The following is a 13,669-nucleotide window of genomic DNA, read 5'->3' as shown; positions in this document are numbered from 1 at the left end:
ATAGAAATAAAAGTAAGGTGATATCCTCTGCTCATTCCTTAAGTAAAATGCCTTTAATGTTTCTCAGCATTCAGATGGTCAGTGATGTCACCAGAGAGCTGATACCAGTAGCTAAAAGAATTTTTTTTAATTAAGGAAAATATTCATGCTTACTCATACTAAGAATAGTTTCCTGTTTCATGAAATTTATTATTGCATTTTAGCCATCTGCTCTTAAATTTTTTTCTTCCTTAACACCAAATTTCCCAGGTATTGAGAATGAATTGATAGGTAGTTTTCATGGTGGAGCTTCACTGCAACCTGCAATCACTCCATCCTTCTCTGCTTTCCTGGGGTTTCCATAGCTATTCTAGCCTCAATTTCCTCCCTTTAGTATCATTACCTTTTAATCAACTACTTAAATTTTCCACTGTCCCCATACTTTGATTCCCTTGCTCTTTTGTCAAAACACTGCTCATCCCTCTCCAAACCTTAATCCCAGCTTAAACCTACAGCTTCTCTGTTCCTGCTTATATGCTACTGAATGCAAGTGAAGAAAATCACTCAACATGACTGATAGGGTTTGTAAATGTATGTCATTTGATCTCAGTTGGGTCCCCTCTGCTACTTATCTATCCTTTTACTCTAGTCAGTTCTATTTTATAGCCCAAAGAAACTTTTCTGAAGCTGGGCTGAGCCAATATGGCAACTTAGTAGCAGTGAAAGCCTGAACTTCTCAGAGAATCCTTTAAAGCAACTGTTCTCTATCTTCTTCCATTTGGATGAGTTCACAGTGGGGAGGCATCCTCAGCACTTTACTGTTATTCATTCCTCATATTTAATAACTTGCCATGCCTAGTTAGTTCTACCTCCTCAGCATATCTCACACCTGGACCTAATCTACTCATTCGAACACCCACCTTAGACCTTCCTCACCCTCTTGCTTGGACTACCCTAATAGTGTAATTATGCTTCTGGCTTTCAGTTTCTCTCATCTCTAACCCAGCCTCCACACAGTTGCCAAATTGATCTTCCTAAGCATTTTTGTTGTAATTCAGGCATTTTTCATTCATGTCCTACTCTTCATGACCTCATTTGAGGTTTACTTGGCAAAGATACTAGTTTGTCATTTCCCTCTCTAGCTCATTTACAGATGGGGAAATTGAGGCAAAAAGTATACTTCTCTCTGTGTCTATCTCTGTCTCTCTTTCTTTTTCCCTTCATTGTGCTACCTATCTGCCCACATCCTTAAATTTATCTTAAATCTAATCATGCCATTCCTTTCCTCAGGAAGATTTATTTACCTCTTGCCTTTAGAAAATGGAACAAACTTCTCTATTTAGATTTTACATTTCCTTCCCCATATGACTCCAGTCTATATTTCCAAATTAGATACACACAACTACCCTAACACACTCTGTAAACCAGTTTAGCCAAACTGGAGTACTTACATTTCTCTGTCCTTGATATTCCGTCTGCCTCCATGTTTTTGAGAAACTATCACCAATTCCTGGGATATTTTCCTTCCTCATCTCTACCACCTGAAACCCCTAGCTCCCTTCCAACTTCAAATCATGAGTGACCTCTTTCAAGAAATCTTTTGTGATTCCTCCTATTATTAATGCTTCTTCACCCCCAAATAACTCTCTATTTTGTTTATATTCTGTCTTTCTCTATAAATATTACATTCAAGCAATAGAATATATGCTCCTGAAGGTTAGAGATTCTTACTTTTTTTCTTTTTATCAATAATGTCAAGCACATATACAGTAGGCATTTAATAAATGTTTACTGATTGATAAAGTATATTTGTAGCTCTAAGAGGTTCATTACTAAGCAACTCCTATAACAGCATGAGCATCATTTTACATGTCAGCCATCAAAAAGTATGTTTGTCTTGAATTCTGAAGATTCTAAAGTATGTTACTGCTTGTGTTTGCTAGTTTTTACAAAATAAGAAGATACTGCTCTGATTCACCATGAAGGAAATGCTAAATATCTTATTCTTATGTTGATTAATTGCATTAATTTTTAAAAATATGTTAACTGTAAAATGCTGATTATACTATTTCACTCACAGTAGCCTAATATTTGCTGTAGATTTGAATTTACAAACCAACATGCATAATATATAAATTATATATATAATATACACATAATATACATCATATATATATTCCTAATTATTTACCACATTTTAGCTCTAATCTGTCATTGCTGGAAGAAATGTTTCTGTGGTTGGTGCATGTATGTTTTACATAACTTGATCAGGAGCAGCTGTTAGTAAGAAAATAGATGAGAAAAACCAATGCAGCATTCTTATTTTACCCCACGTATGTCAAGATGATCAGATAACTAAAAGGAACGACTCAATTAAAAAACACTTTTTTAAAACAAAAATCCTCACCACTTCCTGCTTATGGATAGAGCGCACTGAGGTTATGCTGCTATCTGAAGCAAATCTGAAGAGTTGGGTTGATATTCTTTCACTTTTAAGACTTCTGGCATAGTTTCCCTCCTCTTTCCCTCCATAATGCCTCCCTTCTCTCCTAGAACTTGAGCTCAATAATATGATGTTTTAGGTTTTGTCAAGTATTATTTTAGCTTAAGAGCTTAAAATTACATCAAAACTTTTGGGACAACAGATTTAAATTCTTAGTTTTGTTTAAATTCACATAGAGTTGTTCATTATACTTAGTCCAACTGTGAATTCAAAATGTTATAATTAATCTATTTATGTAAATTAACCATTCTTTGCCAGCATTTGGCTTTATATTAGCATCCTTTTACTTGCAAATTATGTGAATAAATAAGGAATCTGGAATTCCTTAAGTTTCTGGTGAATTTAGAATTCTTTTTAATATGTGCCCTGACTTATTTTATAGTAATCATCTCTAAGGCAGAAGAGTAATTAACAGCTAGGCAATGCAGGTTGTGGCTTGCCCAGTGTGACACAGCTGGTAGGACCTCCCATCTCTAGGTCTGGCTCTCAATCCATTGAGCCACCCAGCTTGCCCTAACTATCTTCTTTAGTTGTCCAGTTTTAAGGCATCATCATTAGACCAAAGCGGAATGCATACTCTGAAATTATTTACTCTTCTAGTCTTGTGTGTCAACCGTATAGAATCTGTCTCTAAAAATCTTAAGGAACCATGTGTATATATCTCTAACTGGGAGGAAATGTATAGTGTTCTTTGGAGTCTAGTCATTGAAATTCAGAGCCTTCAGAGTCCTTTCCAGGGATATTTTTATGCTTTATTTTTATCTTAATTTTATTGATATTGGTTGTTTTCATATCAGAGGGATTATGGCATGGTAGATAGAGTGTTAGACACTCAGGAAGTCCTAGATTCTAATCCTTCCTTAAGCACCCAGGTCAAGTCACTCAACATCCTGGTGCCTCATACGCACAATGAGATGGTTAGACAAGGCGGCCTTCTAAAATACTTTTCAAATCAGAATCTATGATGCAATATACACCTAGCCTCCCACTTCTGAAAAGAGAAAAAGGGAACATTTTTCAGTTCTTCAACAGATGTAGCTTGGTTATTAAAATCAAAGTTTTCAGCTTTTTTCTTTTTTTCAATTCTCTTTCTTAGTGTCTATTTTGTAGTTGATGTGTATATTGTTTATTTCACTCTGCATCAGTTTATGTCTCTTTTTACTTCTCTGAATCTTTCACACTTATAGCTTTTTTCAATATAGATATATTCTATTACATTCATTTATTACGATTTTCAGTAGGCACTTACTTTGATTCTAGTTACTTCAAAAAGTATATATAGACCCTTTCTTTCTTTGATATATACCTTTGCTTTGATATATACCTTGCAATGAAATCTTTGAATCAAAGTGTACAGACATTTTACTCACTTTTTTTAGCATAATTCCAAATTGTTTCCTAAAACGATTCTATCAGTTTAGAGCTCAACTATCTAGCTTGCCTAACATTAACAATTTCCTTCTTTGTTTATTTCCTGCTCAGAGTTGTTTTTTGATTTATATTACCCATCATCATGTGATTTGGACAAATTTTTAATAGCTTACAATTCTTCTTTTGGAAACTGTCGATATCATTTGACCACTTACCCATTAAGGAAAGAATTCTATGTTTATGTTAATTTCCTTAAAGTCTTCAGTATAAGACCTTCTCAGAGATATTGGTAAAAATACTTTCCGCCACCCCTTCGTTATCCTATCTGAACAAATTTTGCTCATGCAAAGCCTTTTAGTTTTACATAATATAAATTATCTTTTTGATCTCTTCTATCCTTTAAGATAGAGTTAAGAAATATCTCCCTATCAATAACCATGAATGGTCATATTTATAATTCTTAATCAAAATCTAGTGGCTTTAAAAGCAATCTAGGCCATGATCCCTGGTTTCTATTCCTAAGCTATAGTCTCTTTGGCTTTTTCTTTGCTAGTTTTTTTCCCTGAAAATCAATTTTGTTTCTTTAATTTTAAACCTGGCCTATAATAGTGATCTTGCTCTTTGAATAATTCATCTTACTCTTTAGCTCCATGGTTATATCTTACGGCTGTTCTTGAATATTTTTTTTTTCCAAAGGGACAGCTCTTTTCCTTAAACATAAGGAAACCTCATTCTGTGTTCCCACTAAACTTTCCACTTTCAGATTTCTATTTTTCCTGTCCCTTTAATTTCCCTAAGATCCTCTACCAGGAACATTTTTTTAGCTTAAATTCTGGTTATATCAACATTTTTAAAATATTTAATTGGAAATTATTTCATATAAATAGTATTCTAATTACAACTAGAATACTTCAGTTAGTCTAATTTAATTTTTTTAATGAGCCCAAATATATGGCACCATTAGGACCAAGAAAAAAAAGTTTAAGATAAATTCTATCAATTTTTAAAAATTACTTAAGAGGACCCAGCAAGGTGGCTCAGTGGATTAAGAGCTAGGTCTAGAGAAGGGAGGTTCTGGGTTCAAATCTGGGTTTAAACCCTTCCTAGATGTGAGATCTGGATCATGACTTAACCCTCACTGCCTAGCCTTTACTGCTTTTCTACCTTAGAACCAATAGATAATCTTAATTCCAAGACAGAAAGTAAGGGTTTGAAAAAGAAATGACTGCAGATATCATAGGGAACATGCTTTTGCTCTCAAAATATTTTCTTTGGAATCTTTGATGAGAAGTACAGAGAGGATTTGTTTTGTTTATTGGGATTTTGAGGTAGTAGTGGTTTGGGTTTAGCCTAAAAGAGCCAAAATATGTGTACCTATTTCTGAAACTTATCTTGATGGAAACCATGTATTTTATCAATGTAGAAATACTCACATCAGTGGAGAAGGCATAGAAGGTACAGTCTCCATTTATGTAACTCAGCATTGTTTCTCCTCAGTCTCCTTAGATTAGCCAAAAGATGAAGTTGAAGGCTTTCTATTTGCACATTAAATTTATAAAATGAAACGCTAACAAAGAAATTATTAAATTATTCCCTAAAAGTGGCTTAGACTGTGGCTGAAACTTAGTTATACATTACCAACATTCTTTTTTTTTTTTTTTTTTTGGTAGTTCTAATTCTTTATTTTGTCTTGATATATTTTAGGAACAGTACCGTTTCTGCTACGATGTAGCTTTGGAGTACCTTGAATCATCATAGTTGGACTGGACGTGGAAAGGGAATCCCAACTAAAACCTGGTCAGCTGTTGAACCAGCAGCTAATGTACCTGTTGAACCTGTGAAGAGATTTAAGTGTCGGGGGAGGGGAACATTTACATTTTAAATGCAAAAGTATTTTTCTTATGAAGTTGTGTATGTTAATAAAAGGACTCAATCAGTTTCTATGCCTGTAAACAATATCAAAATTTAGTGCCACAAAATTATATTTAATAAAAACCAGACTAAGCCAGTTGGGGGCAAGTAAGGACTTTTCAGTGTTTGTACATTCGATATAATATGCAGCTGCCTCTCTCCAGGCTCACCTGTTGCATGAATCAATATTTCCTATATGGCATTTTTTCTCCTTCTTTTGATAAAAGATGTTAAAAATTTAAAAAGAAGAAAAAAAGCTGTGCAAATTGATGATAAAAAGAAATCCATTCTTTATACGTTTCAAGTGTAGCAGATCTATATAAATATATAAATATATTTAACTGGCTTATTTTGTTTTAATGTGCAATGATGGCTGGATCACATAAAATTCTTTTTAAAGAAAATAAACATAAGCCAAAGACTCAAGTGTATATATGTCTATATGGAGAAAGCACACTGTATTTATTGGTTACCTGCATTCCTTTTTGGACGGCTTAAGGGGAAAAAAATATCATTTTTCTGGAAGAAAGCTTTTTTTTCTGAAATCAAGTGTAAACAATTTTTGTAGTTTATTTTTTCTATGTTTTAGTGTTAGTAGGAGCCATACTTTTTATGCCAAGACCAGAAAACGTTGTAGTGGTTTTGTTGTGTGTACATGCTTGTGAATTTTCACATAAAAATAAAACCAACTTGGCTATCAGGTCTTTTAACATGGGACCAAATTATAACATTTTGCTAAAAATGTATAGTTTTTCACAGTTACATTAGTCAGATATTGGTCAGATCATTATATATATATATATATATATATATATATATATAATTGTACACATTCTGATGGCCTTGCTAATGACTTGCACAATGTTGAACGTAGTCTTTTTGCACCATTTCAATCTTAACACAAGCCAATCTTGTTGCGCCACCAGTGAAGCACAGGTCAAGACAATAAGACGGCAACATTCATCCTTTCAGGGTAAGACAAATTTTATTGAGTTGTAAAGTTGATACAATTTTTCTTTTGATGTTTACACACATGTAAGCTTTGGGCTCTGACAAAACAGAGTTTGAATAAATCAATGCCAGTTTCCAGTTTTGTGCATTGTCACTTGATTTCAAGTGGACCTTCCCCAATGTGGTCTCATTCACATGTTCCACACAGCTGTAAACTCCCATCATATGCTTGCTGTTTGTTGTTGACTTGAGCATTCCAATCTCCTCTTTCTAGATTAACAGTACATGACATGGTGCTTATAAAATTTTAATGTAAAGTAAGAGTGAATTAAAAAATTTTTATAATAACAGTCTGCCAGTTGCACATTATTTGCCATTTCTTGATTCTTATGTGTCATTTGGATATTGTTTTATTTTCACAAAATTTCCTCAATGATCTGTGAAATGCGTATCCAAAATCAAAAGCAGTGCTGCACAACTGGGACTTTCCTTTTTTTTTTTTTTTTAGTTGAGTATATCAAGTGAGATAGCTCATAAAAGTATCTTGACTTCCACAAAAAGTTCTTTTTCTTTCCCCCTCTATCATCACATCACCAAATGCAACTTTTTACATAGAGAACACAGACCAGAGCTGGTGCAAAACTTCATGTACATTGATTTGCTAATGGAATAAAAGGATATAGTCAGTTCTTCTTTTTCCTCTTCTTCATTAATCAATTTTCTCATGAAGGCATTTTGTTATATGAACATCTTTTGGAATATTACATATATCTTTGCAAGTAGCATTTATTTGTCTTTGCAATATTCAATCAATAATATTTAGTAGATATCCTATGCCATTGCTGTGGGAGGATAAAAAGTTGCTATCCTAAATCTCCAAATATATAATCGGACATTTAAAGCAGATTCTCAGCCAGATATGTTTTGGACTAGACGACCGTCCAGGATTCATCAGGTCTCCACTTAGATGTTCTGTGCACATCCCAAATTAAACGTTCTATACAAGGCTCATGATCTTAGCCTTTAAACATTCTTCTTTACTATTAACTTCCATATTTCCCTTAGTAGCATCAGCAATAATCCAACCTTCTGAGTGCAACTTTAGACAGATAGCTGAGTAGATGGAGTGCTGAAGTTGGAGATAAGAAAATCAGAGTTAGAATCTTGCTTCTGACACTTGCTAGTTCTATGACCCAGAGTAAATAGCTTAACCTCTCAACTTCTGTTTACTTGAGGATAAATTAAGTTTTTATATATATATGCTTGTGTGTGTGTGTGTGTGTGTGTGTGTCTGTGTGTCTGTGTGTCTGTGTGTACATTGTAATAATAATGAGAGCCAGAAACCAATGTTATGATAGAGGGGAGAGAGAGAGAGTCTATATAGTGAGACTCTCCTCTCCTGCTGAATATGCACTGGGGGACTTCAAGCAGGTGTCACCCCGAAACTGGGTGACCTGGGTGGTCGTGCTGCCCCACAGGAGTTGAGGGTGGGTTTCACACAAGCCTCCCCCAAGGTCAGTCAACTTCACAGCAGGTGGTCTGGCTTCAAGATGGAGGCAGCTAGACCAAGCTGTAGTTCCCTCCTCTCTTGTTGTCTCTCAGGCATTCTGGAACGTTATCTGACTAAAGAATGGCTTTCATTGTTTGTAATTTTCGGGTTGGGGAAAGAGCTGAAGGGCAGAGGGGTTTTTGGGTGCCCTCTTTTCTGTTTCTATGGGGTCCATCACTTGGGTGGGAACCTTTGGGGTTCCCACCCCCAAGCTTCTTCCCTCACCTCTTCTCCTTCTGTTTTTATTTCTACTTCTATTTCTATCCTTTCTATAATTGTAAGTTGGACCGGGAAGGGTCTCTCAGCAAGGTTGGATAATAGGAGAAGGAGACTAAGAGATCGCTCTCAAAATGGAATCCAAACACTTAGCTGACCCAGTTATTGAAGTCTTGCTGGGTGAGATGCGATGGAATCTTTGGCCAGGGAATCAGGGTTTCAGGGTCCAAAGAAAGATCTTCAGGAAGCCTTCAGGACTGGATCTGAGCTGGGATGTCCTCCACTGGAACCCTTTTTTTCCTCCCTCCTCCAGAGAATTACCCAGAATTCTCTCTGGTCTCAATTATCAGGAACTGTCACCAACTCCTTCTCTGGCTTCTTTTGTCCCATCACCCTTGCCCAAATCACATCCTTACAACATCTCTTTTCAAAGATTAAAACATTATATAAATGCTATCAATTATTTTTAAGGTTGTCTTTAACTCTTCCCTTTCCCTCACTCATGCAGTTATCAATCTGTTTTGATTCCACAATGTCCCTCCCATCCTGCCCTTGCTCTCTCTTACTATTAGTACCACACTAGTAAAAGCTCTTATTATAATGTGTGTTCTATTGACCCATTTAACAATGTCTAATCTCCTGAAGGGGTTGATACCTCCATTCTACCCATCCTGTAATATAGACTTCATATAGTTGCCAGAATTATCTTATGTATAAATGTAGTTTTGTTACACTTCAAATATTATTTTACAAAAGTTCCCTATGGGCCTATTGAGTTAAATTCTGTATTATTTAAAAGTACTGGGGTTCTATTTGGAAGGATTGAGCCTCAAGATATGTAGTGTTTGACAAACTTCCTGTGGACTTGTGGGGGACCTTGGAACTACATTTCCCGTGGTCCAGTGGGTTTCCTGTTTTAGATGACTTCTTCAAGGTGAGGGACAGCTTTAAATATTGGGAAGTGGCTTGGAACTTCCTCTTTAGTTACCTGAGCACGCAAAGGTACGAAAGGTAAAATGGCTGAGGCAATGTTGGAATAAGTTTCTTATAGGTGCATGGTTGATTTATTTCTTATCAGCATGGCTTTTATTAAAATACTATTTTCCCTTTTAATCTCGGCCTTCATCAATTTTAAAAATAACAATTCACACTACTTGGTGGCCTTTAAGCTTCTCTATAATCTGGTACCCTCCCTACCTTTTTGGTATTTTCTTCTACCTCTTGCCTCACACATTCTAAACTGGACTAATCTTTGTCCTACTTCCCCGTACTATCTCCTCACTGTACACCTACATTCTTTGTTCATCTTTTATTGTCTAGACCAGTGATGGGCAAACTTTTTAAAGAGGGGGCCAAAGGAAAAGAAATGTTCATCTGTAAGTCTGTTTCTAAGGCAACTCTTTCAAAGTTTCATTGTATTGTATCCTACTCATTGTATTGTATTCGTCAGATTAGGAATAATGTTGTGAGCCAGATAGAACATTTCAGGGGGCCACATTCGGCCCATGGGCCGTAGTTTGCCCATCACTGGTCTAGAATGATACCATTTTCCCCCCTTTTGCCTTTTGAACTTCTACTCTACTTAACCCTCTACTCAAACATTATGTTCTTCATGATTCCTCCCTATATTCCTTTGTCCTTCCCCCTTTGAACCTCACATGGCACTTTACAACTTTTGAATGCACTTATATAGAATTGTGACATCATTATATGGTTTTGTGCCTTTCCCAAATACTTTGTTGAGTCATTTTTCAGCTGTGTCTGACTCTTCATTACCCCATTTGGGTTTTTTGGCAGAAATATGAGTGGTTTGTCATTTCCTTCTCCAACTCATTTTACAGATGAGAAAACTGAGGCAGGCAGAGTTGGGCAACTTGCCCAGGGTCACAAAGCTAGCAAATGTCTGAGGCTAGATTTGAACTAAAGAAGATGGGTCTTTCTGACTCCAATCCTGGCATTGTATCCACTGTACTACCTAGTTGCCCCTATCCAGATACTAGACTTCCCTAAATTTTGTAACTCCCTGACACAGTGATCTGCATATGTTTATTGAAAGGACTCTCTCCAAAGATACCAATATTCCATCATTGCTAACTGATGACTTATTCTATCTTAATCCTTTATTTATATATATATATATAATCCTGATAGCATTTAGCATTGCTGAACACTTCCTCTTATTCATAGGCTCTAGACCCTAGATTTCTGTATATGTGTGTGAAACTGAACTCCTTCCTGGTTGACCTATTTATCTATACCTTCCTTCTCAGTCTCCTTTCTGGTCATCATCCACATGTAGCACTCTTAAACGTTGGTATCCCTCAAAGTTTTTATTCTTTGTCTAGTTTTCTATGCTCTTTCTTGATGATCTCATAGATGTTACAGTTTCATTTATTGAGTCTGTATCAGGGAGATGTCTGTCAAAAGCATGGGAAGACTTTTTCTGGAAGAATGGGCAGATGAGGATAGTTTGTTCCAACAGTAATGAAGGTGACTGAAGCAGACCTAGTTATAATATATAAGAATACTTTCCTTCTTAGAATCAATACCGTATATTGGTTCCAAGGCAGAAGAGTGGTAAGGTGTATGTATGTGTATTTATATATACACATAAACTCAGGAGGCAGTTTGGCTTTTTTTGAAGTGTGACCAGGACTTCATTGACTAAAAGACAAAGTAAAGTTGATGGCTTTGCAATTCTGCCTCACTTAATCCAATTCACTAGCAAGTGAATACATCACTCTGTCATATCACTGATCTGGTTATCTTCAAAACAAAGGACAAACAAGAGTCTCCCATCATCAGCTGCACACTAGACACCTCAAACTCAAGATCTATAAAATGGAACTCATTAGTTTCCCTCCACATACATAAATTTCCTTCAATTTTCCTTGTTGTTAAGGGCACAACTATCCTTATAATCACCTAGGTTTACAAACTTGGAATGGTTCTCAACTATTCCCTCTCTTTCCCATTTATCCCTCATATTTAGTTACTTGCAAAGTGTTGCTTAGTCTCACTACCTCATGTCTCTTTTCACTTCGATACATCATCTAAATAGGGGCCAAAATATGGCCTCTGTAATCAAATATAAACACCAAAAAAAACTGGTAGGCCACCAACCAGCACCACACCATCCAAACATGGAACCATTGGTTACAGTAAATGAAAAAAATTACTGTAGACAAGTTCAATTATCTGGAAAGTATACAGGATGTACACATATATGATGAGGTTGATTTATGCTTTGCCAGAGTTCGAGAGGCTCCGAAAGAAAGTGTAGGAGAGACGTGATATTAGGCTGCATACCAAACAAACAAAATGAGAGCCATTGTGCTGATTTCATTGTTGCATGACTGTGAAACAGTCTACCAGCACCATGCCAGAAAACTGAACCACTTCCATTTGAATTCTCTTAGGACGATTCTAGAGATGACCTGATCAGGTAAGGTATTAGACACTCAGGTCCTCTCAAGCTGAACTGCCAACCATTCAAATTCTTTTGCAGAAAGCACCAATCCAGTGGTCTAGCTCCAGCCACATAACTCAAATGCCAAAAACACACTTAACTCAAAAGAATTTTTTATGGAAAAATTGCAAGTCCTCACACAGAAGTCAGAAGAAGCATTACAAAGACACTCCCAAGGTCTCTCTGAAGAACGTTAGTATTATCTGAATCAAAGAAGGCATTATATTCCATGAACAAAACAGAATCATTGTAGCATTGTAGCACAAAAGGAATTGTGAGATGTACATATCTAGAGACACCTCTATCCCAAATGTTCACACAGATTATTTGCACTCAACCTCTGGTAACTCATATTGGTCTGATCAGCCACAGTTGAACACAACATACTTAAAACCCAGCATTGTGATGTCATTGGTTGTCTTTGAGTGGGAAAGAGGAATAAGGACATTATCAAATATAAATGCACTGCTTATCTTTTAAATCCTTGACAATCTGACTCTAGATTATGTTTCTATACTTAATAGACATTCTTTCCCCTCCTACCTTCTAAACTAGCTAAATTGGCTCAGTCTTTGATACTATTTTCTACCTCTGTCTTTACATACTCTGAATTCCCTGGTCTTCAATGTAGGTCTTCCTCAACTCCATCCCCTAGAATTTCTAGCCTTCTACAGGCTCAATTCCTATGTCATCCACTATAGGAAGTTTTTCCAGATGCCCAGTTGTTTATACTCTCAGATTCCTCCATAAATTATCTGGATTTTACTTATCTATTTAAAAGTTCTTATCTCCCCTACACACACACACACACACACACACACACACACACACACACATCTCCCCTACACACACATACACTTCCTATCTTTGTATACCCTGTAATTAGCAAGGTATCTATGCTCTTCATAAACACTCTAAATTTTTTATTAGTTTAAATTAGATTGGATTGTTAAATTGATTGATAAATGAACCGGACTGGGCCTTAGATAATGTATAGTCAGTCCATAAGGGGATACACCAGCAAATTTTTATTATGAAATTTTAATTAAAAGATTAAAAGGAAAGCATATCAAGAGAAATACAAATATAGAACTTCAAAAGTACATAAGAGATAGAGATTATTTTGAATACAAGGGAAATGAAGAAAAGTTTCTTAAGGAAGATAGAATTTGAAATGGGTCTTGAAATATACACTTGGGATTTGAACTGGAGTACAGGAGGTGTTATGGAACTAAATATGCTTTCAATAGGACAAAGAACCATTTAAATTATTGTGTTAATATTGGAAAAACAAACCATTTTGAAAAACCTAGGAACTCTGATCAGCACAGTGATCAAACATGATTCCAAAAGAATGACAAAAAATGCTGCCCACATCCTGATGGAAAGATGATAGACAGAATGAGACACTATTTTTAAGCATGAATAATATGGGAATTTATTTGATTACTTGTTACAAGGGGAAGGGAATTTTCTTTTAAGTGCTTATAATGTGCCAAGAATGGTCCTAAGCTTCCTAAAAATATCTCATTTCATTCTCATAACCAACTTCAGAGATAAGAGTTATTATCCCCATTTTGTACATAAGGAGACTGAGGCAGAAGTTAAGGAATTTTCACAGGTCACACAAAAAGAAGTATCTAAGGCTGAATTTTGAATATCACTTCCTGACTAAAGGCATCTATCAACAAGGGTTTCTGCATTTCCTTCCTCCCCAAAA

The 13,669-nt window shown here is 35.8% G+C and overlaps 1 protein-coding gene across 6 annotated transcripts in view; it reads left to right on the top strand.

Moving 5' to 3' along the window:
- The window catches only part of PTPRK (protein tyrosine phosphatase receptor type K), a 733,127-nt gene extending 726,591 nt beyond the window's left edge, over nt 1-6,536 (top strand). For all 6 annotated transcript variants that reach the window (XM_044676955.1, XM_044676950.1, XM_044676951.1 and 3 more), the window contains one exon: nt 5,558-6,536. In XM_044676955.1, the coding sequence (XP_044532890.1) occupies nt 5,558-5,611 (54 nt within the window). In that variant the 3' untranslated portion in view covers nt 5,612-6,536. The remainder of the gene's footprint in view (nt 1-5,557) is intronic.
- Nucleotides 6,537-13,669: the final 7,133 nt, after the last annotated feature.

The sequence above is a fragment of the Gracilinanus agilis genome, chromosome 4 (genome assembly GCF_016433145.1).
Source record: "Gracilinanus agilis isolate LMUSP501 chromosome 4, AgileGrace, whole genome shotgun sequence".
Taxonomy (NCBI): Eukaryota; Metazoa; Chordata; class Mammalia; order Didelphimorphia; family Didelphidae; genus Gracilinanus; species Gracilinanus agilis.
Note: the sequence above shows the minus strand (reverse complement) of the source record. Positions and strands in the feature narration are given on the sequence as shown.